This window comes from Symphodus melops, assembly GCF_947650265.1.
Source record: "Symphodus melops genome assembly, chromosome: 1".
NCBI lineage: Eukaryota > Metazoa > Chordata > Actinopteri > Labriformes > Labridae > Symphodus > Symphodus melops.
Genome location: NC_136691.1, coordinates 27,882,852 through 27,909,022, shown reverse-complemented (window position 1 = coordinate 27,909,022; position 26,171 = coordinate 27,882,852). Strand labels below are relative to the sequence as shown.

General features: G+C 44.6%; 1 protein-coding gene across 2 annotated transcripts in view; it reads left to right on the top strand.

The window, feature by feature from the left end:
- The window catches only part of unc5db (unc-5 netrin receptor Db), a 143,095-nt gene that overhangs the window by 52,357 nt on the left and 64,567 nt on the right, over positions 1-26,171 (top strand). For both annotated transcript variants that reach the window (XM_079353504.1, XM_079353503.1), the window contains exon 2: positions 21,267-21,479. In XM_079353504.1, coding sequence (XP_079209630.1) covers positions 21,267-21,479 — 213 coding nt within the window. The remainder of the gene's footprint in view (positions 1-21,266; positions 21,480-26,171) is intronic.

The following is a 26,171-nucleotide window of genomic DNA, read 5'->3' as shown; positions in this document are numbered from 1 at the left end:
TGATGAGTACATCACATATCATTGAAAGAGTAGACAACGTTGCACAGACACAGGCTTGTTGGTTTGTCATTGTTCTGACAGATAGTTATGGGGATGTTGACGTGGATCCAAATCTTACAAAATGAATTATCAATCTCCCCCCTCCCCAGTCCGTCTGTGAAAACCAGCTTCTGAAATGTATAGTGTAAGAAAGCTGCACATTTTGTTTCAGAGTGAAGGAAAAGTACTGATGCTGATGGGCTTTTCTGTGAATGTGTGTGTGTGTGTGTGTGTGTGTGTGTGTGTGTGTGTGTGTGTGTGTGTGTGTGTGTGGTTCAAAGTGTATTGTTTCAAGTAGCTAAACTGTCTCCGCTCACACTGGCACAGATTTCCGATTACTCTGAGAAAACAGAGCAGCATATTGACTTTTTACTGCGCTGAAGATGTGGCTCGTAGAGACGGCTTGATGAATGTCTTGACACGTCTGTGACCATTATTTTCGAGCGCTCCAAAAAAAAAAAAAAATCCATAGTGTTTGCTTCAGCTGCCTGAGGCAATGACATCAATGAATGCTTTATTTATCACGTCATATTTGAAGATTTGAAGTGTTTTCTTAGAGTTGCATAATGAATGAACTCCCCTGCAAAACTCCCCTGCAATGGTTCACAAGAGCAGCTAATCATCTCCAAATGTCACTCTGGCTGTCCCCATTCATATTCAATTCACCCTCCATCCCATCAATAATAGGTAGGGAGTGAGCTGAGTGGAGACGCAGCGGGGACGATACGTGTCCCCGTGCCCCCGTGTGGAGGGGAGGATGCTCGCTCGCCTTCTCCGCCTGATTCCTCAACTTAATGAGGCGGATGTCAGTGAGGCCAAAGGACCTCCTCCTCTGTGCATTGAGTTTAGAACCAGATCAGGACCAGCCTCTATAATTGGCACCTGATGTGTTGGATGAGCAGAGTGGGCTGACTTTCATTACACTTAATAATGTTCTCTGGGCTCCATGCAGCGCTCTCTAACCAGCTGCGTGCTCACAACCCTGATGCCACAGAGGCTTCATAGCCAGGGTGTCAAGCGCAGCTTTTGACACGAGTCCTCTGTGGTGGAGGAGCTCAAGCTATTTGTTCACAAGGCTGTCCTGCCTGCTTGGCTGTCCATCACTCTGTCCTGGTGTAGATTTACCCAGGGAACAGGCAGCACTATCAGAAGAATGGCTGTCATGTGGGCGCGATGAAGACGGCCTTATCTGGCTGAACCTCGCTGTCATCAGGTGTGCTGCTCGCGAGCCAGACCCGTTCCAACTGCCAATCAGAGCCCAGTGGACCGAGGTCCCTGCCAGGACGCCCTCGCGTGTGCCCAATCCTGAACACTGTACTGGCAAGAGCAGATCATGTGTCCTCTCCAATCAGGCTTGAGTTGTGCAGTATTGCTGCGTGTGCAGGAAGCATGTCTGGGGAGAGCACAGCTCCCTGATCTGTAGGATCTCGGCTCGGCACTAATGGGGGGAAAAATAGACGTCTCGGATTCTGCCCCTTCCACACTTTCACAATAGAGCGTGCAAGAAGAGGAGCTCGCACAAGCTTTCCTTGTCACACACTTTTTCTCTGACCTGAATAATGTGTGAAGCACATCTTCAAGTATTATGTGGACGTTTCATCTCAAAGGGTAAAATCAAACAAATCCTGGCATGCAAGGAAACGCAGACAAAGGGAGTTAGGGAGGGAGGCTTTATTGATAAAGTACAGGTAGGATGACTTTGTTCCGCTGTGACAGCTTTATATTACAACACTACTGTAAAAGGAAGCAGGAAGAGACGGATGACAGAACCTCCTTCTACCCATCAGCCAGGCCTGTGATGGCCTACTCCCCGCTTCACGAACCACCTTACCCCAGACCGGTCCTGGACCTTAAAGCAGCTCACTCACACCACATTCAGCAGTGAGCGTTTACTCATCTCATTCACACAAAGCTGACGCTGCAGCCTAAAATGTCTTTCTTCAGTTTCTTGCCCAAGGTCTCGCTCCTTTTATTCTATTACTTATAATGACATCAAAATTGATTGATCTGCATTGGTGCACTTTTGTGTGTGATAAAATTAAGATGTATTTTTTTAATCCTGTGAGGATGATAAGTTGTCGTACTCTGTTGTTGAACATGTTCCACACACAGGATCCTGCGTATTGAAGTGTGGCGCTCCGTATCGAGGAGCAGTTGGGACTGTCCAATAGGAATCAGGCTGCTTTTGTTACTGAGGCGTTCGCGTCGCGTGCTGATTGGACAGCCTGGTCTGTAAGCTTAGGAGGGATTTGTGAAGTTAGACAGAAACCTTTTTATTTCAGTGAGGAGGCGTGGTTGAACCTGTTAGCCTTCAGATCCCACGCTCCCTCGTGCAGCAGCTTCTTCACCTGCTGATGCTTACATAATGAGTGATTGGATGCACCTGTGGAGCTGACCACACGGAGAGAAACTCAACATGCTTGTCTCCCTCCGTGCTCAAAGGAGTCAGAGATGGGCTCAAATCATTTATGTGTGATTTAGCAGCATTCTTCAAAGAGTGTTTGAAGAACATTTATCCATTTCCTTGAGAAACTCTTGAACCCAGTGAAAGTCCTCCTCCCAGCTTTACAGCTGAGGAGCTCTCTTAAGTCCAACTTTATTCTCTCTAAGGATTGAAAGAGGACATTCTCAGACAGATATGATTGAAAATGTTCTCAGAATCGTGTCACATTGAGCGACTGTCAGGACTGAAGAAGCTTTTGTGAACATGGCCTCTGGTCAAGGAGATACAGGGCAAAAATACCCAGATTGACACATGACATTTGATCTACTGCAGTGCTTTGGCACAGTTTCATCATGAATGAATAGTTTCAGTGTGCACTCAACATTTGTTTTCATAGCTTCACATTAAAACAAACATAGAACCAAAATCAATCATGGTATATCTGGAAGCTAACTCCCTGTTCTTCACGTTACATTGAGGTGCTTTGTTGTGTGATGGGCCGGCTGCACGGAGAGAGCTGCCCATAGATCAAACAGCTGTGCCCTCTGTGTACTTTTGCCCTCTGTTAAACTTGGCAGCGAGCAGCGCTTTCAAGTCTGCCGAATGTGGGTCACACAGAGCTCTGCTTGTGGTCTCTGTGGTCTCGCTCTGCATAAATAACAGCACATCAGTAGCTACTTCAAACAAGCTCCACACAGCTCAGACAAGACCCACTGTGCCAAACATCGGTGTCTACGTTCTCCTGTCATCAGGTCAAGCCACCCAAAGCTTGTTTCTGGTCACTACAGTCATAACATGATGCATTGATTAATAAAGGCCAAATCTGTCTGGATCATTCTGAAATTCAATCTGTAGTTTTTATGTAATTACACACAATTAACAGTAACACTGTACTACTTAATACTTTAACTTACTCTCTGACACCTTCTGCGACACACACACACACACACACACACCGCGTCCTCACAGCACGTTAGCTTAACATGTTGTGTCACATCACTAATGATCGCATGCTGGCTGTCCACACTGCGTCCTTTAAGTACATCATTATTTGCTCTGTGACTTTCTTTCCCTCCCCTGCAAACAATGTGTCATCTAGTTCTTTTGTATAGAAAATTTTGTATTGGGGCGGCAGTAGCTCAGTCTGTAGGGACTTGGGTTGGGAACCGGAGGGTCGCCGGTTCAAGTCCCGGCACGGACCAAGTCCGGAAACTGGTCTGGTAACTGGAGAGGTGCCAGTCCATTTCCTGAGCACTGCCGAGGTGCCCCTGAGCAAGGCACCGAACCCCAAAACTGCTCTGGAGCGCTCGCTGTGGGCAGCCCCCTCACTCTGAGACCTCTCCATTAATGCATGTCACTAGAACCCTGTTTGTGCATGAGTGTGTATCTCGGCCTATGTGTGTGTTAGACAGAGTGTAAAAACTGAATTTCCCCTTGTGGGATTAATAAAGTGTAAATTATTATTAATTATTATTATTATAAAATGGACAGACTTCATTTTTGTGCTTTGTATTGACGAGCTGTTGAAACAAATCATAACTTAATCCGTAGCTCTGTAGCAGATACACAAAGCTTAGGTTTGTGCCCGAGCATGACGCATCAATTATGCACAATGAAAGAAGCAGCAGGACAGGTATGAGAGGGATAAGGGACACAACATTAGTGATAAAAATGGACGTGATGAAATTGCATGCAACCTAATAAATTGAGTGGTAAAAGTGGATGGGAAGTGAAAAGTCATTTGATAAATGATCAAGCTATGTGATGAAATGTAAGTTCTTTGATTAATTTTGAACCTTGTATTTTTTTACTTCTCATCAGTGTTTATCATTTACAACACAACACATGTATTTCATCAAGTTACTGCAGGGGTGAAAGTAACAAAAAACAAGTGATGAAAATGGATGTGATAAAATATAACGTGAAGTTAAAAAAAAGAATGCAATGTAAAATTACGAGTGATGATGAATATCATTGTTTGCAGCACTGAGCGATTGTTACGTCTGCTGTGAGGTGTCAATCATAAGCTTGAATTGAATGAGTCTAGTAATATCGGCATATACCGCAGATGAAATTAGCCGATAGCGATAGTGATGTGATGCTAACATCGGTCGAGCTCTTCTTCAGTGATGCATCTTTCACATACATGGCCCTTTTTAGGTGTACATTTCATTACATGCTGTCTAGTTGTGGGATCACTATCACAGTAAGACTGGATCCTCTTTCTATGACTGCTGTGTCTCATCACTAAGCCTTCCTGTGTGCTCCTTTTTAAGATGCATCCCAAACACTCTTTGTCACATTTCACTGTGTCTTAGCACTTGTCATTCAACTCTGTGCTGACTCTGCGCTCCTCCTTTGAAAGTACAGACATCAACAGATCCATTGGAGAGATCACCCCCCCCCCCTCTCTCTGTCAGCTTTTCTTCCCTCATGTGTGACGCGTGCGCTGTGTTAGAGCAGACAGGCCCCTCTAACTGCAGATTTGATCGCAGCAGGCTGCTTGTTAGGGCTGAACTCAGCTGCTGGGGCCAGGCTCAGGGAACAAGCAAGGTCACATCCAAATAGCAATATACAGTCAAACATAAATACTTCAACACACACTCACAAATTTCCCTCTTTCATTAGCATTAATCGCTGGCCCCAGGCTGCTGATTGTTAATAATTGCATAGCTTTAGCTTCTGGCAAGGTGACAAGGGTCAAGGCAGTAGTCCCCTCTGCATTAGTCCATTATGTTATCAGAGAGGGGGAGAAGTTGGCTGAGAGGAATTAAAGGTTGTGGTTTATTTAAAATAACAGGATGTAGGAATTTGTTTTGGTGTACTTTGGCGCCAACCGAAGGTCTCGTAAATCCCACATAATGTGTTTGCATGGCCAGGTTGGCGTCAGACTTGCAGCCTATTGCTATGCAAAGAACTCAACGTGTAAAAGCCTGTCCAATATTTACTCTAGTCCATCTAGAGTTACAGAAACAACAATTACAGAAACAAGATGATCTAAAAAAAACATAACACTACAAGATGGATCAAGTTTTCAGAAAGTGATTCGGATCAGTTCAGCAGATTCAGAAAACTTCACAGCAGACAGACAAAAAGAGCGTCACAGGTTTCCCTCTCTGCAGCACATAGGCACTCAAACACATGGATTAATGACAGTCAGTTATCTCTTGAAACCAGCAAATATCCTGTAAGAAATGTCATTTGTTCTGGTACACAGCTGGACCTCTTAAAGGTTGAGAATGACTTTTCTTCTGTGAATATTGTTTCCACAAACTGTTTATTTGTGGAAGGAAAAGAAGATGATTGGACGTTCTGACCTCCTCGTCATCGCCCTGTTGTGTGTGACATCACAGGAACCCGACTGCATCACTCAGTTTGTGCCATCCAGGAGTGTTTGAACTCCGACCCCTTAACAACACAGCATCGTTCTGCTGATATCCTGGAACTCCGCTCTCCTTGTCTCCAGAATGTTTGTGACAGTACAGTACAGTCCCTCATTTTAGACTCTGACTTAAAGGGCCCCCCTCCTCTGACTTAAAGGGCCCCCCTCCTCTGACTTAAAGGGCCCCCCTCCCTATGTGGTTTCTTTCCTCTGATTGGCCAGCAGGGTGAGTGAGCGTGTCTGACAACTTTGCTTGTCCAGCAGGAAGAAACTATGTTGTGTTTAAAAAAACTTAGTTTAGTATGGATCATCCGGTACCGTAACAATATCCCGCTTACACACAGTGATCCGGTGTGAATCAGTACAGTTTGGTAAAGCTCGATCCTGTTTGTGTTTTCACAGCCACCCGTGCCCTATTTGGTAGGCAGCATGTAAAATGGATGTCGATAGCCACGTCAGCTACGTAATAGCGTCACGTGATAGCAGCTAACAACTAACAGCTAACCGCTAGCTAATAAATTCAACAGAGGAGAAACACACACTAACAAAACCAACAATGGAAGACATCCAGCAGTTAATCGACTCTGTCACTGACATGTGACTCTTTATTACAAAACTTCATCATCTCAGAGAAGGCTGTGTGCAGCGAGGAGAAGTAAACAGATGTAAACAATCAGCTGTGTTTTGTTTACCGTTGTCACACTGGAGGTGACGATTCTTTTGACGGACTGCAGTCTTTAGCTCCATCTTTTAAGGTCGGCTCGGTATTCTATACCCCTACAGAAGGGTCCCAAAAAACAGGACGGTACGGGTCGGTTACTTGGGAATCTTGTGTTCACGTGTTTTCAGTTTTGAAAGTCGAAATGCCTGAACAGCAACAACAGACAGCGTGGATGATATGAAGACGATGTTTGTAATGTCTAATATTTCATCAAAATGTTGATGTAAACTAGCCTATTAAAAGTATCTTAACATGAACAAAACATATTTTGCCCCCCAAGTTGATGAAAAAAATGTCAGCAAGTCAGGCATCGAATTATTTAGGTTATTGCTCCGACTTGAGCAGGAGTTTAGATATGTCCGACACCACCTGAATGCAGCTACAGCCCAACCAGTGACGCGCGTCTGTGGGACACATCATTCGACAGGTTTTCGTGACAAAGTGCAGTCTGGATGCAAACTGAATGAAAAATGCAACAATGTGACCTCTGAATCGAGTCCACCAGACATTACATGTGAAAGCGACCTTAGACACCTTGTTCTCTCCAGAGTCTGAGTTGTTGTTCCGACATGAGCTGGTGTTTGTGTGCATTTTACAACTTGGAAACTATTTTTTTCACCACATTAATGCACCAATAGAAAAAAAGAGAACATCTTTTTTTTCATGTATGATGTAAAGCATGTGCAGCTTTGGTTGATTTCAAATTTGTAGCACCGATTATTACCACAGTTTCTTTAATACTGATCGCTAGAAAAAGAAAATAAGACAGTTACAAAATACATTCAGATTTGAAAAGTGTGGTGGGGCACGTGTTCCTGTTTTTATCTCAGGGGCGAGGAGAGAAGAAATCGATCTTGTTGCTGATGGCCCTGTCGCCTGTGGTCACTGTCCTCCTTCTCTTCCACTTCTGACAAAGAAAATGGTAGACAACCCAGTCACATTTGGATTCATGACATTAAAACAATTGCTCATTTTAACTGCAGAATAAAGTGAGCATGCCCCAAGTTTAGAATGCACAAAGAGCTGGAGGGAATAAAAGGGAAATAATGAAAGAAGGCTCAGAGGAGTTTCTCACTTATTTGCATTGCACAATTGATCACTTGCAGCTCCCCTGGTCAAAATGTCAGTCATTCCCTCCTTGAGCTTTAATTAAATCCCTAGCTGAGGTTTGATTTGGAGCAGCAGTCAATAACAGCAAAGTGTCCAGAATGAAGCTTCTTGAAGAAAATCAGCTCCTGGGAGAAACACACGTGTTGTTTCCACAAATCAAATTGTTCTGGTGGACGGCCGTGGCTTGGTTGGTAGAGTCGTCCAGCTCCTGCGAACAACATGTCCCATGTGCCTTTGGGCAAAACACAGAACTCCGAATTGCTCCCCCTGCTGCGTCAGCAGCGTGTGAATGTGTATGAATGGGATTAGTTAATTCTGATGGTCAATTTACATAGATAGGTAGATAGATAGATAGATACTTTATTGATCCCGAGGGAAATTCAAGGCATCCAGTAGCAGTATACAGACAGGCAGGACACAAGACATTAGTTACTATACACAACTGCTGTCCCCCCTCCCCTCTGTATACAATAATCCCCCAAACAAGATTTAGCAGCCCCTATGTGACTGAGAGTAAAGGTTAAACCTGTGCAGTTAGCATTAGACTTAAAACTTATATAGCATAATGTACCTAACCTGTGAGGAGAGAAAAACATGTGTAGCAACCACTGCCATCAGTGTGTGAATGGATGTGAATGTGGAGGTGTGACCTGCGGTGTAAAAGTGCTTTGAATAGTCAGAGCTCTATACAAGCTCAAGTCCAAGCTCAAGAACCACGACTTAAGAACTCCTTTGTCCATCATGCCATCACGCTCTACAACTCCTCACTTGGGGGGAGGAGGACTAGAGCACACGGGACAGAGGGGTAGGAGTAGGAGCGTCTTTCCTTCTACCCTCACTGTGCAATAACACATGGACACTTTCACTTGTATGTGCAATAATAATATCAACCAAGTGCAATAATCGCAACAATAATCATTGCCTTTTTTTGTATATTTTTTACTGCTTCTTCCATGCATATTTTTTGTATATTTTTTCCAACGGAAGAGTGTTCTATTATTTATGCTATATTATTCTTTATATTGTTACTTTCTTTGTTACCTGCTACATTTTTATTTTTATTTTTATTGTATATGCTGCTGGAACCTAAATTTCCTTGAGGGAGTCATCCCAAAGGATCAATAAAGTTCAGTCTAAGTCTTAGTCCATTTACCATTTGAGAGACTGGAGTTTGCACGATCTCTCCGGGTACCGCAGCTTCATCCCACAGTCCAACGATGGTTTGGCTCTTTAACTCTGGTTGTCAGTTTCTACATCTCAGCGCTGTGATTGACTGGTATTCAGTCCAGGGTGTAACCCCGCCTCTCGCCCAATGACAGCTGGCATCAGCTCGCTCCAGTCCCCGGGGAGCCCGAATGGGACAAGCGCTATTGGGATGGATGGTGATGTACTTGTGTCTGCCACACGTTGTTTTCACCATGAGGTCACAAACTGATAAAGGCTTTTGGAATTTTTGTAACACAAAACAGTGCTGGTGTGGTTCTGTCTTATCTCCAAAAAATTCACACACAAATTTGCGGAGCTGGAAATGTCTATGTGAAGCGTGCTTCATAAAAAAAAACTCCAGGTTGTTCATTACAATACTTTATTACTATATTTCCATATAGTCTTCACTTTGTTTTTACAGATACAAAGAATACACAACAGTACAAAAAAAGAAAATGTAAAGCACGGTTAAAGCCCAGTGTGCTCCTGCAGCTTCACAGCTTCCAACACAACAGTCAAGCACGCATTGGCAGCATGCTGTGAACTTCAACCAATCAGCAGCCAGAGTAGACTGCCGCCTTCAATGAAGCATGCTGCACTGACCTGAGCTGTTTAAACTCTGCAGCACACACCAACCATGTCCAGTTATAACTCCTCATCAGGACATAATGTGTGTTTCTGTGTGCTTTCATTTATTATGTGTTTATATTTCTTAGTATTCACTATATTGTGCAGTTTGCATGCACATGCATCCTGAGTTATACATGAATACACTGATTTAATGATTCTGTATGCAAAGCCTTCTGCAAGTTTGGATCTCAATTATATTGTGCTGGAAAGATATGAGCGAGCCCCCGGTGATGAGGCGTGGATAATTTGAGGGTTCCCAGACAAAGCGTTATGGAGGCTCTAATGAATAGGGCCCAGGTGCCTGCTTTATCTCATTATGCCTCACCTGCGGCTGCTTTGGAACGGCATTCTTAATGAAAGAGAGCAACAGCTCTCATTTCACAGCTCACATTTCTACATAGCAAAAGTCATCTATCAGACGTGATCAACTCCAGTCTGATGAAAAGGTCAAGTAGAATATCAACAAGGGCCCCCATCAGTCTGAAGAATCAATGAGCAAACACTCTGTGTGTTTATTATTTAAGATGGAGCTGAGAGCTGCCGGGGAAGGCACGAGTTCCCTGTGGATCAGTCGTCAAAATCAACGCTGAGCTAAAAGCACAAACACAAAACCTTGGCCCTGCACTTCTGTTTAAACGATGTGACTGAGTCAGCAGACTTCATCCCCATGATTATTTTTGTAGTTTTGTTACACAGTCGAGTCACAGTTTAGCCTAACAACGTCGTTTGAAGCAAATGAATATATAGCAAATGGACTTGAGCTTTCTTTTTTCTCTGACGACTCAGAGCTCTTTCACACCTCCACATTCACACACTGATGGTAGAGGCTGCTGCAGAGTCCATCAGTATGAACTCATCCATTCATACACATTCACACACTGATGGTAGAGGCTGCTGCAGAGTCCATCAGTATGAACTCATCCATTCATACACATTCACACACTGATGGTAGAGGCTGCTGCAGAGTCCATCAGTATGAACTCATCCATTCATACACATTCACACACTGATGGTAGAGGCTGCTGCAGAGTGAAGAGTCCATCAGTATTAACTCATCCATTCATACACATTCACACACTGATGGTAGAGGCTGCTGCAGAGTGAAGAGTCCATCTGTATTAACTCATCCATTCATACACATTCACACACTGATGGTAGAGGCTGCTGCAGAGTCCATCAGTATGAACTCATCCATTCATACACATTCACACACTGATGGTAGAGGCTGCTGCAGAGTAAAGAGTCCATCAGTATTAACTCATCCATTCATACTCATTCACCCACTGATGGTAGAGGCTGCAGCAGAGTAAAGAGTCCCCTGACAGGGGAAGAAGAGAGTGAGAATATTTCAGAGTAAAAGCAGTTTTGCATCCAAACAGGAAGTAAAGTAACAATTACTTATGATTTTAAACATTTAAAACATCTACAGCCCTCTAATAGACATTAAAAAACATTTTCAATATCTGAATGTGCTCTTGGTGTGAGCCTTTATTGGAGAGATAGGACAGTGGCTAGAGAGAGAGCGTGGGGATTGACCTGCCGGATCGAATTAAAACCTGGAGGAGCCCCCATACATGGGGCGCACTCACTAACCACTGCGGCACCAGCACCCCAGACCTCTGCAAGATCACACACATTACACAGGACCGGGTCCAGTGACTCTGAAAAACTAACTCTCCCTGTATTCTGTTTGTGCAGCTGTGGTGGAAGCAGCTTGACTTTTCCTCCATCGCAGAAAGCAGAGTACAAAATCAGATCTATGGGATTTGCTCCATCTTGGGTTTAGAGGCCCCTGAATCCCAATGTGGGCCCTATGTGGCCCTCATCAGCCAGCTTCTATGTAAATCAGCCCCCACTGCATATGGCTCTCGTCTATTAAGATTCAGTTTACCTCTCCACTGCCGAGACGCTGTGCACTTTAGTCACATCAGGAGACAGCAGCAGGCTGGACATTCAAAGTTTGAATGGAGGCGTTGAAGGGTGGGCAGGGGGAGCAACTCTAATGCAGAGTGAGGATGGGGTTTGACAGCATCCACTTTCCCCCACTCTCCCTGATCGACAGCAAAAATGAGTTGGAGTTGGAGCTTTGTCAGGCAGTCACAGTTAGTAATTAGTTTCAGGCCTTTCCGTTTAAATGTGCCAGGAGACGGCAGAGGTAAAGCTGAAGACATCGGCCATCGCTGAAAGAGTGATCAAAAGAGTTTATCCAGCCAGACACGCTCAATCCTAAAACTGGCAACAGATTATTTCCACATTTCCAAATGAGGTGCAACAGCCATTGTTTCAAATGTCACTCATTCTGAATGGACAGTCCACACAGGCTTAATCCCCCACCCTGCTATAACTTCATTAGCAGACACGTCTTCTTTTCAGTTGTGCAGTTACAAACACTGCTGTAAGCCATTGTCAGATTGTCAGATTGGGGAGATTTCGTTTTTTCTCAGTAACGTAATTTAACTGAGGATACCTGTTACTGCCTTCTGAATTAACATTTGGATTTACAAGAGATGACTCGTTTTAGAGGAGTCCAAAACATCAAAGAGGGACACCAAACAAGGTTTCAGATTTTAAAAACCCAGAGCTCTATTTGGTAACCCATGATCCCCCCCTGAGGAAAAACCATGGTCTAAGTCAAAAACAAATAAAAAGGACTGAAAAAGATGGGAAAGTGCCGAGCCAACCACATTAGGGTCCTTCACCTTCCCCTAAACTCCTAACCAAAAGTCATCTACTGAATAAAACGAAATAACGTAGACATGCACGAGTAAACAAAGAAATAAACTTGCACAGATACACAACAGCTGTTTCCACCTTCTCTTCTGAAAAGTTTACAGTAAGTTCAGACGGGCTTCACCTGAAGTAAGGTTTGTGTCCAGATAATTAGAGCAGGAGGAATGGACGTGAGTTTAGTTCTTTTCTCGTCTTCTGACTAAAGTCAACGTTTCTTTGTTTAGCACATTTAAAACAGCTTCAGCTGACCAAAGTGCTTTACAGGCAGTGCATCAAAACAGAATCAAATAAAAGCAAAGAAAGACAGATGCATTTCATCCAAATACACTCACATATACATGAACAGACATAGAAGTACATACGTAGAATAAATTAAAATGAAACATAAAGCTAAAAATATGGGGCTCGTTTCAGCTGGTTTTAAAGGCCTGGGAATAGAGGTGGGTTTTGATTTGAATATATTTAAAGTGTTCGATTGTCACTTGGTTCCAGGCACTGAGAAGGCCCGATCGCCTCTGAGTTTTCACTGGGCTCCAGGGACAACAAGAAGGGACTGATCAGAGGATCTAAGTGGACGTGGTGTCGGTATGTCGGGGGTTAAAAGATCAGTTAAAGGGGGAGGGGGGGAGACGACCATGCAGGGACTTAAAAAGCAGTAATAACATTTTAAAATGAATTCTTGGACGATCTGTAGCCGTGAGAGGGAGGACTGGCTGAGTCCCATATAGAGGGGGTTACAGTAGTCCAGGTGGGATGTAATAAAAACATGGATGAGTTTTTGTGTGTCAAGGGAAGATAAAAATTGTTTTATTTTTGTTCGGGTTCGCAGTTGGAAGAAGCAGCCTTTGACAACTGAGTTTATTTGGTTGTCGAATTTGAGATTTGAATCGAAAGTCACTCGCAGGTTTTTTGCACATAGTTTAAAGAAGGAACTCAGTGGGCCATGTTTTTTTGCACATATTGTTGGTGGTTTTTGAGTTTCAGGAAGTTCAGGGCCATCCAGTCTTTGATTTCTTTGAAGCAGTTGGTTGCAAGGAGTGAGGATTGGTGCTTTTGAATGTAAGATATATTTGTGCGTCAATGGGAGAGGAAGGAAAGACCGTTTTTCCTTATGAGGACACCGACGGCAGCATGTATAGGAGGAACAGTAAAGGTGACATGACTGATCCCACGGGGACTCCCCAGGTGAGAGCGGTTGAGGGAGAGGTAGTATCACCCAGGCATACTCTGAAGGACTGTTCCTTCACGTAGGATTAGAACATCTTTAGGGCTAGCACCTGGATCCCAACCCAGTCCTTCAATCTAGTGATGAGCAAGCTGTGGTCAACTGTGTCAAATGTGGCGCTAAGATCAAGGAGTATTCAGATTACCCTGTCCCCGTTGTTTACTGCTGAAAACAAATCATTGGGCACTTTTAAAGGGTTGTTTCAGTGCTGAGGTTTTCTCTAAACCCCGATTGGGACGAGTCCAGTATTTTGTTTTTGATTCAAAACTAAAGTGCTTTTACACCGCTGGTCACACCTAAACATTCACACTGATGGTGTCAGGAGTTACTAATCCATTCATACACACTCCGACACACCGCAGACAAAGCAACGGGAGCAGTTCGAGGTCAAGTGTCTGACCCGAGCCGTGTGTCATTTACGTATTTAGTATGAAAGCCTCGATTTAGCGAAACAAAACGGTAAACTGACGTTAAGATGTCGAGTGTGTCCCGTACAGCGACCTGAATATCACTGCCTAGAGCGAGTCTCCTTCTGCACGTGTGCCATGTGTGTTCGGTACGTTTTAATTCAATCGTATCAGCCTATTAAAAATGTGGAGCGACAATATGAGCTCATCTAAACTTCACAATCAGCACTGCACTTCATTGAGTCCACAGTGATACACCCACCAAGTCTGACTGAATGGTTGCATATAAACTCAACAAACACACACACATAATAAGACCTTCTGACATGGACACCTGAACATATATGGAAACTCTGTTGCTGGCTGGTTAAAAAGCTTTGGGTCGTATCACAGATCTGATTCAGCCATGTGGGCGAGTAATACATCACTCCTGTGGTGGTGGATCTTCTCTTTTGCTGCCATCTCCTGCCCCAAGATTTAAAGATTGACCAATCACACGGCTGCTGGCAGGCAGTGCACTTAAACAAGGTTGAATGTAACACAATGCCTCAAGTTGATTAATTAACTAAAATATTACATTTAATTGAATCAAACTGACCTCAGATAATGAAGACTCTTGTTTCAGAAAACACGAACTTCTTTAGGGCTCATTAATCGAACTGTGTAGTCAAACTTAAAGGTATAAGAAGGTCAAAGATATAATTGAGGGTAAATCTCTTTAGATAAAAAGCTTCAGGACAAATAGATACACTTGCACTATCAGACACACTCTATTCACTACCTAAACATGTTGACAAGGCTAATAAGTAAGTAAATACTAAGTAAGTTTTAGTTATAAAGCACCTTTCACAAACAAAGTGCTTCACAAACACAGTTTAAAACTTCACATACAATATAAACAATGCAAAATCACAGCAGCCCAAAAGTAGCTCATTAAAAGTGTCTTCAGTTCCCTCTTGAAGGGGGGGGGGGGGGGGGGGGGGGGGGGGGGAGGGCGGAAGTTCTTTCCACAGCCTCGGAGCAACAACCTGGAAGGATCGGTCACCTCTAAAAAAAACCCGAAAAAGAGCTCGAGGGACCTTCAGCAGATTCAGATCCATAGACCTCAGAGCCCGCACAGGGGTGTAAGGCTGGATCAGATCACTGATGTAAGAGGGAGCCTGACCATGCAAGGCTCTGAAAGCCAGAACCAGAATCTTAGACTTGATCCTACAGGACACTGAAGTTTGGCAGTTAGAATAGGGGACATGTGTGTCCTTCTATTAGTCCGGGTCAGAATTCTCACTGCAGAGGGCTCTTTTCTAGAGGGCTCTTTGTTTCGACATGAAAAGAAGCTTTTACAGTAGTCTAAATGTGAAGACACAAAAGCGTAAATGATCATTCCTGAGTGTAGAGAGTTTCCTTAGTGTAAAGAAGCAGTTCCTCGTCAGCTGCTCTAATGACATGTCTTTGTCAAAGATAAGTCCCAGGTTTCTTAGACTAGGCTTCACGGACTGTCCTAAGTTCCCCAAGAACAGCTTAATCCTCATCAGGGGCAACAACCAAGTAAAGGGTTGCATTTTCCCTGAAAGCTAAAATGGGAATACTATTAACTGATCGCCGCTGAACATGGGACGAGCACTAACTCTGAGGCGACTGGCATCAAGTGAAATGAGACATTCAAAATGCAGCAGTGTCTTTCTTTTCCATCACTGAGACTACGGGGAGACACTGAGGACGAGTGTCTATGGTGGCTTACAGGGACAAATTATCAAAAGATTATTTTGCAATAAAAAATTTTTATACATTATATTCAGATCTTAATAGTGAACTAGTTAATGCTGACAACCCGAGTTACAGATATGTGATATTAGTATATATATATATATATATATATATATATATATATATATATATTGATAATAGCAAGTAAAAATCCAATTCATTCCCAGTCTAAGACAAAACAGGATGTTTGAGCAGCCCTGACGGGGGACTTTCTCCTAACTCTCTCCCTCTCTCTCTCCCTTGCCCTTTCTGGGAAACTGTCAGCAGCAGTCTCAGTCAATCAGGCCTGTAAGGCTGCTCGGGCCTCTGGTGTAACAGGAAGATCTAACAGAAACAACCTATATCTGACACAGTTCCAGATCTATGCTGTGTAATCACAGGGGAGCCCAGCTTTCAAGCTCCAGGCTCACCAGCTTCCTGATAGTGGACACATGCAGTGTGATTGCTTTACATACCGTTCAAGCTTTTAAAATTGAAAACAGACTTTACTGACGAGCAGCTCAGGCGGTGGGGGCACGATGTGCATCTGTCAACAAAAGGCCTTATTCAGACTGCCGTTTCAAGCTGCAGTTTGTGCACCTCTGTGACGTGTCACTTTCAGTCTGAATGTCGGGGAACGTAACAAGTGTTCCCCGTCTGTACCGTCTTTGGAGGTAATAACCATAGAATATTAAAGAGTCTCTCAGGGTTCACAAGGAGTGTAAGAGGACTGTGAGATTGACTCATGGGAAGAGGTTGGCTTAGGCTTACAGATCAGGTGTGGAGCTCAGACGTGGGGAACTCAGAGTAGAGCCTCCACTCCCTCTCATCCAAACGCTGGTTCAGATGGTTCAGGTATCTGATTAGGATGCCTAACGGAAGCTTCCCTTTGGAGGTTTTCCAGGAACGCCCAAGTGAGAGTCGACCCAGCTGTGGACCCAGAATTTGCTGAACGGATTAACGCCTTGGAATCCCCCAAGGAGGAGCGGGAAGTCTGGGTTGACTAACTGCCCCCTGCAGCCACGGCTGCCCGCCCGTGGATAGACAGATGTTTGCTTACTTATCCACTACCAGCAAGTCACAATTCTAGCCCTGTGTCATTTGAATCAGATTTCATTGGAAGGGCATATTGATGTAAGTGTGCAATTTACCCACAAGTTTTATACATTGAAGTGTATGTGTCTTTATAAGGTGGGTCTGTATTTTCACAGCCTGCACTCTGGAGCTGCAGTCTCCCATGCTGCCAGATGTGTGCTGAGCCTTTTCTTTTTTTTTGTTCAGCCACTCTTTCTCCCTTGGTGTCAAGGATTAGTCTGACATATCCTGACTTTCTGCCTTCTAAATGAGGAGGACTCCCGCTGAAAGGCTGAGAGGGTGCTCACCATGTAAAGCCGATCCTCACACTGCTGACACTACTCATCCTACCTCAGCCGTGTAAAAAAAAAATAAAAAATCAATGACAAGACGCCAGTGATCTCGTGGATGTGGGAGAAAGTAAGTGAGGTTTTAACGGACTTGGGCTGAGGAGTGGCTGTGTGAAATAATAATGTCCAACTCAGTCAGGAAGTGCTGTCAGCTTGATCTTTCCCTGCCAGTTTCTATTCGAGACGTGTTTTTTAAATAATAGATGCTGAGGCCAGCAGCCAATCGAGTAATGACAATGAGATGCACTTGCAAAACACACAGGTGCTTGTTGATTCATCAACAATCTTGTTTGGCATAATTTACCCATTAGCTCTTGCCAAGTCACACCGTCCACACCTGTTAATATTTTAAGCTTTCTGTCCAAGAGGACGGAGCTCCTGGATATGCAGCTACTCGCGTCGGTGCTGGAAACAATGATGACGAGGATAATGATGTATATGAGGAGACGTTAAAATACATTTTCAACAGTATGACAGGACAAAATGCTATCAACCAATTTCAATGACAGATTTAAGATTCAAGTTGGAAGTGGGTCCAGCTCTGGTTTGCTGAAGACTGAATGTGAGGTAGGGGTCAGAACCCCCAGCTCCTGTAGTCACATATTTGATGTGTCCTTGGGCAAGCCACTTAACCCCCATGTATGAATCGATTAGTTACTACTGGTGGACACTTGACTCAGCAACATGTATTTGAATGTGCTGTCAAACTGTGAGTAGTCAGAAAGACAAGATCAAGTCCATTTACCATTTAATCTATTGAAAGTTTTAATTTGACGGCATTGTAAACATTACTGTAAATATTTACAGGATTTTAACCGTGCCTGACGTGACTGATTGCCCGAATACAATCAGTCAAAATGGCGGACAGTCTTTCATTTATTCCGTCATTAGATTGAAGATATTCAGCTCATGCGATCTCTGGTTCCATCTGTAGTCCTGCGTATGCAGATTAATGCTGGGGTCATTCATCAGCTGCAGGTCGACTGCACCAAGCCTGGTGTTGAGTCAGGTGGAAACCTGTGACTGGCAGCAGACGGGGCGAGAGAGCCTTTTAGAGCGAGTGCTGGAGTTAACTGGCATAATGAGGGAATAAGCGACTTATTGGCACCAGAGTGATTTCCTTCATTAAGGCTGATATTTATGAGCACCTGTCAGTGGAGTGGAGCAGCCAGCGCTTGTGCTCCAGGTTTATGGAGCGTGAATTGTCACCTTGTTTCCAATTATCTGCTACCTTTGAGTGTGCTGAATGTTTGAACAATAAGAACGAGGGACATGATGCATCATCATTTGTTACGCCAAACAGAAATGTTGGGGTAGGGCTTGTCAAGGCTCTTTAGGACTAGGTTTTTCTCATGATAGCAGAAATGAGCTTATTAGAGGAGGAACATTACAGACCCCAACCTTACATGTGTTAGTCTTTTATTAGCAGGACCTGCTTAGAATTTATGAAAGCAATGAAGACTGTTTTCTTGCTCTGTCGTTAGCACGTGCATGTTTCGACCTCAGTGTCAGTAATTGAGGAAAGGACAGAACAACTAGAACCACAGTTGTCCTCCATATTTGAGCCTAGTCTTTGAATACCACACCAGGGTTAACAATGACTGTAGAAATAAAACACAAAAAACGAAATAAAACCCTCACCCTAACCCTAAAAAATAAGGCTAAAAAAGGCTTCTGAAGAGCTTTTAAAATAGGTAAAGGTTTGAAACACTCAACAGAAAAGGCTCGATCAGCCCGAGCTTTAAGGCTCATTATGGGCACGTCCAGGAGCAGCTGGTTGGAGGAGCTCAGTGCTCTGGATGGAGCATACACCTGTCGAAGTAAAATGTTCAATCCTGGAGTTATGGGGTCCCTCTTTTTGTGCCTGTTAGCAGGCGAGCAGCTGCGTTTTGGACAAAGTGCAGGCGCTGGATGGATGACTGGTCCGAGCCCATATATAGTGAGTTGCAGACGAGAAGGATGGGCTTGGATAGACATTTCATTGTTATTGTAGAGAAAAACACGACAAATCTTGTTTGCAGCAATCCCACATAGCTTTACAAAATCTGGTCAAATAAAACAAAATGCTGCTCAGCTGTGTACATTTATAAATACCTCTGCTACAGTGTTGTGTGGTGGCTGTGGTTCAGTGGTAGTCGGTCGACTCTGAACCAGATGGTTGGGGGTTTGATCCCCAGCTCCTGAAAGTGTCGACACTTAACCCCAAGTTGCTCCCACTGCTTTGATGGCAGTGTGTGAATGTATGAGGTACTCCTGATGGACTCTGCCATCAGTGTGAGAATGTGTCGGTGTGACCCGCTCTTATCCAATCAGAAGACTAGATAAGAACTATACTCAGCTCCATTTACCATCTAATGAGAAATACTGACGGTAAAGAAGAGATGAGGTGCAGTGACTGAATGTTAAAACTGAAACATTATATACTATAAACATAAACACACGTGCAGTTGTAATGAGTAATACTCGTATAGGTCTGCTAAGAACAACAACATCATTCTCTCGTATCTTCTTCAGAAGGATCTTTAGGTTTTTGTCAAGTTGTTCGTAAAAAGATTTGAAAGACGAGTCTCGGTCAGATTCACGGACGTGTTCTCAGCTGTCCTTGTCTCTTCTTGTGTTCTTAAGGAAGGAACCCAATGAGCAAAGGTTACCGCCTACTAATGCCCATAAAAGGGCATGAGTACAGGACGCTGCAGATGTGGTTTATTTCAAAAGACCACTCAGATTTGTATGATCCAAAGAATAGTTATTTATTTTATTATTGAATGTGTCATTGAACAAATGAGTTCTTTAGACCGGTTGGTGAATGAAGCCCACTGGATAAAACTGTAAATATGTAATGCAGCCCCATGTAGTAAGAAGAGCATAAAGCTGTGCTGTAAGTAATGTCAGCACTTCCTTCTTTTCCATTCTTCACGTTCTCTCTGCCCGTTTGTTTTATGTGTGGCCTCTCGTTACACCTGCATCCATTCATTTCCCCGTTTAACAAGGACAGCATTGATTGTAAGAGGTGGCTGGAGGGTTGATTCGATTTCAGACGACAGGATTGGATTTGATGGTGGGGTCATAATAGCTTTCATTGGCTTTTACTGCTCTGAATAGTTTAGCTGGCGCTGCCTTGATGGGGCTGAGTGTTATTCTGAGAGGGACAGACATGAGCACAAACATCCTGTTCCTCACTGTCACAGCCCCACACAGCTCTCCTCTCAGGACCGTGCCTGGATTCATGAGGAACAATAGTCATGTTGTTCAATATATCCTCTCGGGCTTTCACACTCGAAGGAATGCTGAAAAAGCTGAATATGTGAACGGCCGAATTTTTTCGCTGGGAGTTTCTCCTGCCAGACCCTGAGTACTTTTCTCAGCACTAAGTCTGAGTGGGCTGATGTGAGAACGCAGCAGGATATTCACCTCGAGCCAATGGGAGGGGGGAGAGACGTTTATATACTGTGTTTGGAGTGCATCTAGTGTCTGCATGCAACCGCTCCCATCTCCGTGCACTTAATTCAACGCCGTCCTTTCGTTGTCTGTTCGTCAGTTTGTTGTACTCAGTTCTTTTGTTGGCACATCGTGGGATCCGTCTGCTTCTTTTGGTCTTAACTCGAGTGAGCCGCTTGCCCCCCCCCCTTCCTGTCTCCTGCTGTGAGCAGCCAGGTCAGGAGAATATCCAGAGAGTATGTCTACTGTAGTCAAGGTGAAAGGGAAGGGGGCAAGCTGCTGTGAATGCATCGTTAAAAGATGGCGGCGCACTTTTTGGCAGCACAAGGATGATGGGATGAAAAGAATGTGAAGCCTTGTGGATAGGATGAGATTATTTTAGACTCCACAGCAGCAGTTGTGGTAATCAGCCTCCTCCATATCCCTCTCCACTTGATGTGCTCTGATTTCATTCATCTGTAAATTGCTCAGGGGGAAAACAGTCTTGCTGGAGGACAATTTGTACTCTGTGCACACTCCATTTTTCTACAATGTTTGAGGTTTAAAATGTTGAATTCAAAAGATTTCCCACTGAGCAATCATTTAAATTGGCTTCTGTGCTGTTGTCGGTAAAACACGACTCTTGTAAAGTGTTTGGATTGTGTATCAAGGTGAAAAGTGTTGAATTCATTTTGTTCTTGTAAGTAGAGGAATTGTTGTCTTTAACAGCGTTGTGTCTGGAGACGAGTGGGATGAAAAGCTCAGCAGGCTGCTGTTTCTTTGTTTCAGGTGCTCCTGGAGAGCCTCCGCCTGAAGCCCCCTCGGTCCAGGGTACCCTGCCCCACTTCATACAGGAGCCTGAGGATGCCTACATTGTGAAGAGCAATCCCATCAAGCTGCGCTGCCGAGCCTTACCTGCCTTACAGATCTTCTTCAAATGCAACGGGGAGTGGGTGCACCAGAATGAGCACCTTTCCCAGGAGTACAAAGACCTCAGTACTGGTGAGTTCATGACGCCACGTTAAGACACACCTGTCCTCATTAGAGCAGCTAGGTGTAGCGTGTGGCGAGACTGAAGCTACTGTGGTCAGACGAGCTTCACTATCGAGCAGCGTCTGCATGACATGTAAACAGAAAAAGTAAGTCAGCGCATCATGCATACATGCAACGCGACATGTGCATTGTGCCCGTGTGACCGTTCAAAGTCTATGGGAGATGGAGGTGTAGTGTCAGACGCTGGTCAGAGCGCAGGCGTGTTTGCAGGCGCAAGGTCGATGCTATGAGTGGTGTGTATTTATTTAGAATGGATTCACCCCTCTCACACACACACACACACACACCTCACACACACACACACACCTCACACACACACACACACACCTCACACACACACACACACCTCACACACACACACACACACTCACACACACACACCTCACACACACACACACACCTCACACACACTTCACACACACACACCACACACGCACATACACACACACACACCTCACACACACCACACACACCTCACACACACACACGCACACACCCCACACACACTTCACACACACACACCACACACGCACATACACACACACACACCTCACACACACGCACACACACACTAACACACACCTCACACACACGCACACTCACACACACACCTCACACACACACACACCACACACACACGCACATACACACACACCTCACACACACGCGCACACACTAACACACACACCTCACACACACCACACACAACTCACACGCACACCTCACACACACCACACACACCTCACACACACACACACACACTCACACACACACACCTCACACACACACACACTCACACACACACACACACTCACACACACACACCTCACACACACACACACCTCACACACACACACACACCTCACACACACACACACCTCACACGCACACCTCACACACACCACACACACCTCACACACACACACACACACACACTCACACACACACACCTCACACACACACACACTCACACACACACACACACTCACACACACACCTCACACACACACACACCTCACTCACACACACACACCTCACACGCACACCTCACACACACCTCACACACACACACACACACACTCACACACACACACACCTCACTCACACACACACACACACCTCACACACACACTCACACACACACACACTCACACACACACACCTCACACACACACCTCACACACACACCTCACACACACACTCACACACACACACACCTCACACACACCACACACAACTCACACGCACACCTCACACACACCACACACACACCTTACACACACACTCACACACACACCTCACACACACTTCACACACACACACCACACACGCACATACACACACACACACCTCACACACACTTCACACACACACACCACACACAACTCACACGCACACCTCACACACACCACACACACCTCACACACACACACACACACACCTCACACACACACTCACACACACACCTCACACACACTTCACACACACACACCACACACGCACATACACACACACACACCTCACACACACGCACACACACACTAACACACACCTCACACACACCACACACGCACATACACACACACACACCTCACACACACCACACACAACTCACACGCACACCTCACACACACCACACACACACACACGCACACCTCACACACACCACACACACCTCACACACACACACACACACCTCACACACACACACACCTCACACACACGCACACACACACTAACACACACCTCACACACACACACACACCACACACACACACACCTCACACACACCACACACAACTCACACGCACACCTCACACACACCACACACACCTCACACACACACACCTCACACACACCACACACACTTCACACACACACACCACACACAACTCACACGCACACCTCACACACACCACACACACCTCACACACACACACACACACCTCACACACACACTCACACACACACCTCACACACACTTCACACACACACACCACACACGCACATACACACACACACACCTCACACACACGCACACACACACTAACACACACCTCACACACACCACACACGCACATACACACACACACACCTCACACACACGCACACACACACTAACACACACCTCACACACACGCACATACACACACACACACCTCACACACACGCACACACACTAACACACACACCTCACACACTCACACGCACATACACACACCTCACACACACACTTCACACACTAACACTCACACCTCACACACATACTCACACACACACACCTCACACACTTCACACACTCACACCTCACACACACACACACACACACACACACACACACACACACACCACACACACACACACACACACACACACACACACACACACACACACCACACACACACACACACACACACACACACACACACACACACACACAGACAGGGCTTGTCCATGGAGGGGGATGTTGGCCAAAGGTGTAAATGTGTTTTTTAAAAACTAGTGAAGAAGGGCAAAATGAAAAACATTTTTCTATTTGGCTCACATTGTAAAAAACAATCGAGGTTTTCTTTGAACGCTCTGAAGACGTCGTTGTGTCTCATGTAAGAGGAAGAAAGAGAAACATTCAGCCAGCTGTCCGTGGTGATGAACTGCTCTTCAGTCAGGAGCGACAATGAAGCGTGTGAATGAAGATAATTCTTCATGACAGAAGGTTTTTGGTGCGTGGACTCTGTGCGGAGCTTGTTGTGAATGTGAATGAATGACTGTGAAAATGTGAGGAAGTGTGCACAAAAGCGATCCTTCACGACAGGGTCCGAAGTCTCTGACTCTCCTCTGTCGCCCCCCGGTGGTGGAAGAAACTCCCAAACTCCATTTGATCTGCAGAGTCCCTTTGGACCTTTATGAAAAAGATAAAGACCCAGCTCTTTATGAACACTACCAGCTTAATGATGATGATGATGATGATGATGATGATGATGATGAACTTTTACGATGAGCTGTCGATGTTGTGCTCCACCTCTGGTCACTTCCTGTCAGCTCCTGTGTGTCCGATTAGACTCAAAGCTGTTTATTTGCACTTCCTGACGATGTTTCCTCCTCGCTATATTCTTGCTTGTGTTTCAATTAATGTACATCTAATGGACCTCGCTTTGGATAAATAAACAAGAGACCAGACTGTGAAGGCCAATAGTCTTACACTATAGCTTCATTTGTCTCAAAGTTTCAGCTTTATGCTACACATTTCAGCGATACATATTCTGGATCTTTCATTTATTTTTATTACTCTTCATGTTGTTTCAGTGAAATGGAAAGAACAACAAAGCCATGCAAATAAAAATACACATAGCTGTTATATGTACAAGGATGCAACATTGACAAGTGTCTTTAAAAAATGTCCCTTCTACAGTTAGGAAGCACAACAAGGGTGAATGAAGGTTTTTTTGAATTAAGCATTTTTAGCAAATTTACATATTGACAAGGCCACATTGTTTGGCTGCTGAAAAAATACAAAAAGCGAGCTTTCATTGTGTGGCTGTATGGTGAGGGAGTTTCAGGCCCTGACCACAGCTTCTATAGACTGACCTTCAGTGTTGCCTCTCACGCTTTAAGCCTTAGATCCCACACAGACACGGTGGCTTCAGTAATCAGAGCTGGGTCAGGCAATATGTGCAGTGTGCTTAAGCTAAGCTCCCTGCAATGCTACAAAGAGGGCTAGGCTGGCACTGCATCAGCACTTTTTTACATGACATTCTGAAATATATAGGATGGATCTTTTAATTTTCGCTGCTCTGATCACATTTTAAAAAAGAAAAGAAAAAATGTTGTTTCTCCATCCCTATTATTATATAGGATTTTGTTTGAGGAGTTGTGCTATACCGTTTTTGGGTTGTTATCCTTAATTTATAACTGAAGTAGCTCACAGGTGTCGCCCCAGTCACCTCGAGCGGCACTGATTCACAGATGTCATCCACAATCACCTGGCTGGTGATCTCAAATATGGTCCCATTCTTAAGTTCAACTTCTGTGTAACACGTTTATTTACTGAAAACACAGTAGATGTTTTCTGACTTATTCCTTTTTGAAAACCCTTTTTTGGAGACCTTTTTAACATCTCGATCCACTGCACCATTGATTCCTTTAGTGTGGCCCACAGCGCCCAGTTTTCCATTTTCTGATCAGCAATTCAAACATAAACTCAACAACACATGGTAGGATTCTAATAGGCTCCAATACACCAGATGTTTGTCTTTTATTCAATCAATAATGTCTGCCTCCTTGATTGAAAGTTTTCTTCACACGGTGTAAGCTGCAGTTGGGCTGGTTTTTTGTGTACATGTTGAGAGACATAATCAACGTAGCACATAATTAACGTCAGGACCACAGCTCAGGCTAATCAATGAGGAGGTATGTGCGGCCTCAGGCTACACCAGCTGGATTTAAGATAATGAGTGAGCAGTGTTTCCGCTCGGTTTACAACAGTACCTGAGCAGTTTGTTCTCGTATGAGTTTAAGGTCGCGCTCGTGTTTTGAAGTGTGAGGGGAAACTGCGGCATGCCATGCTAATTAGCTCCCATTAGTATTTGTCAGGTTAAAGGATGTTGATTACAAGACCTGACGAAGGCCTCCTGAAGGGATTTC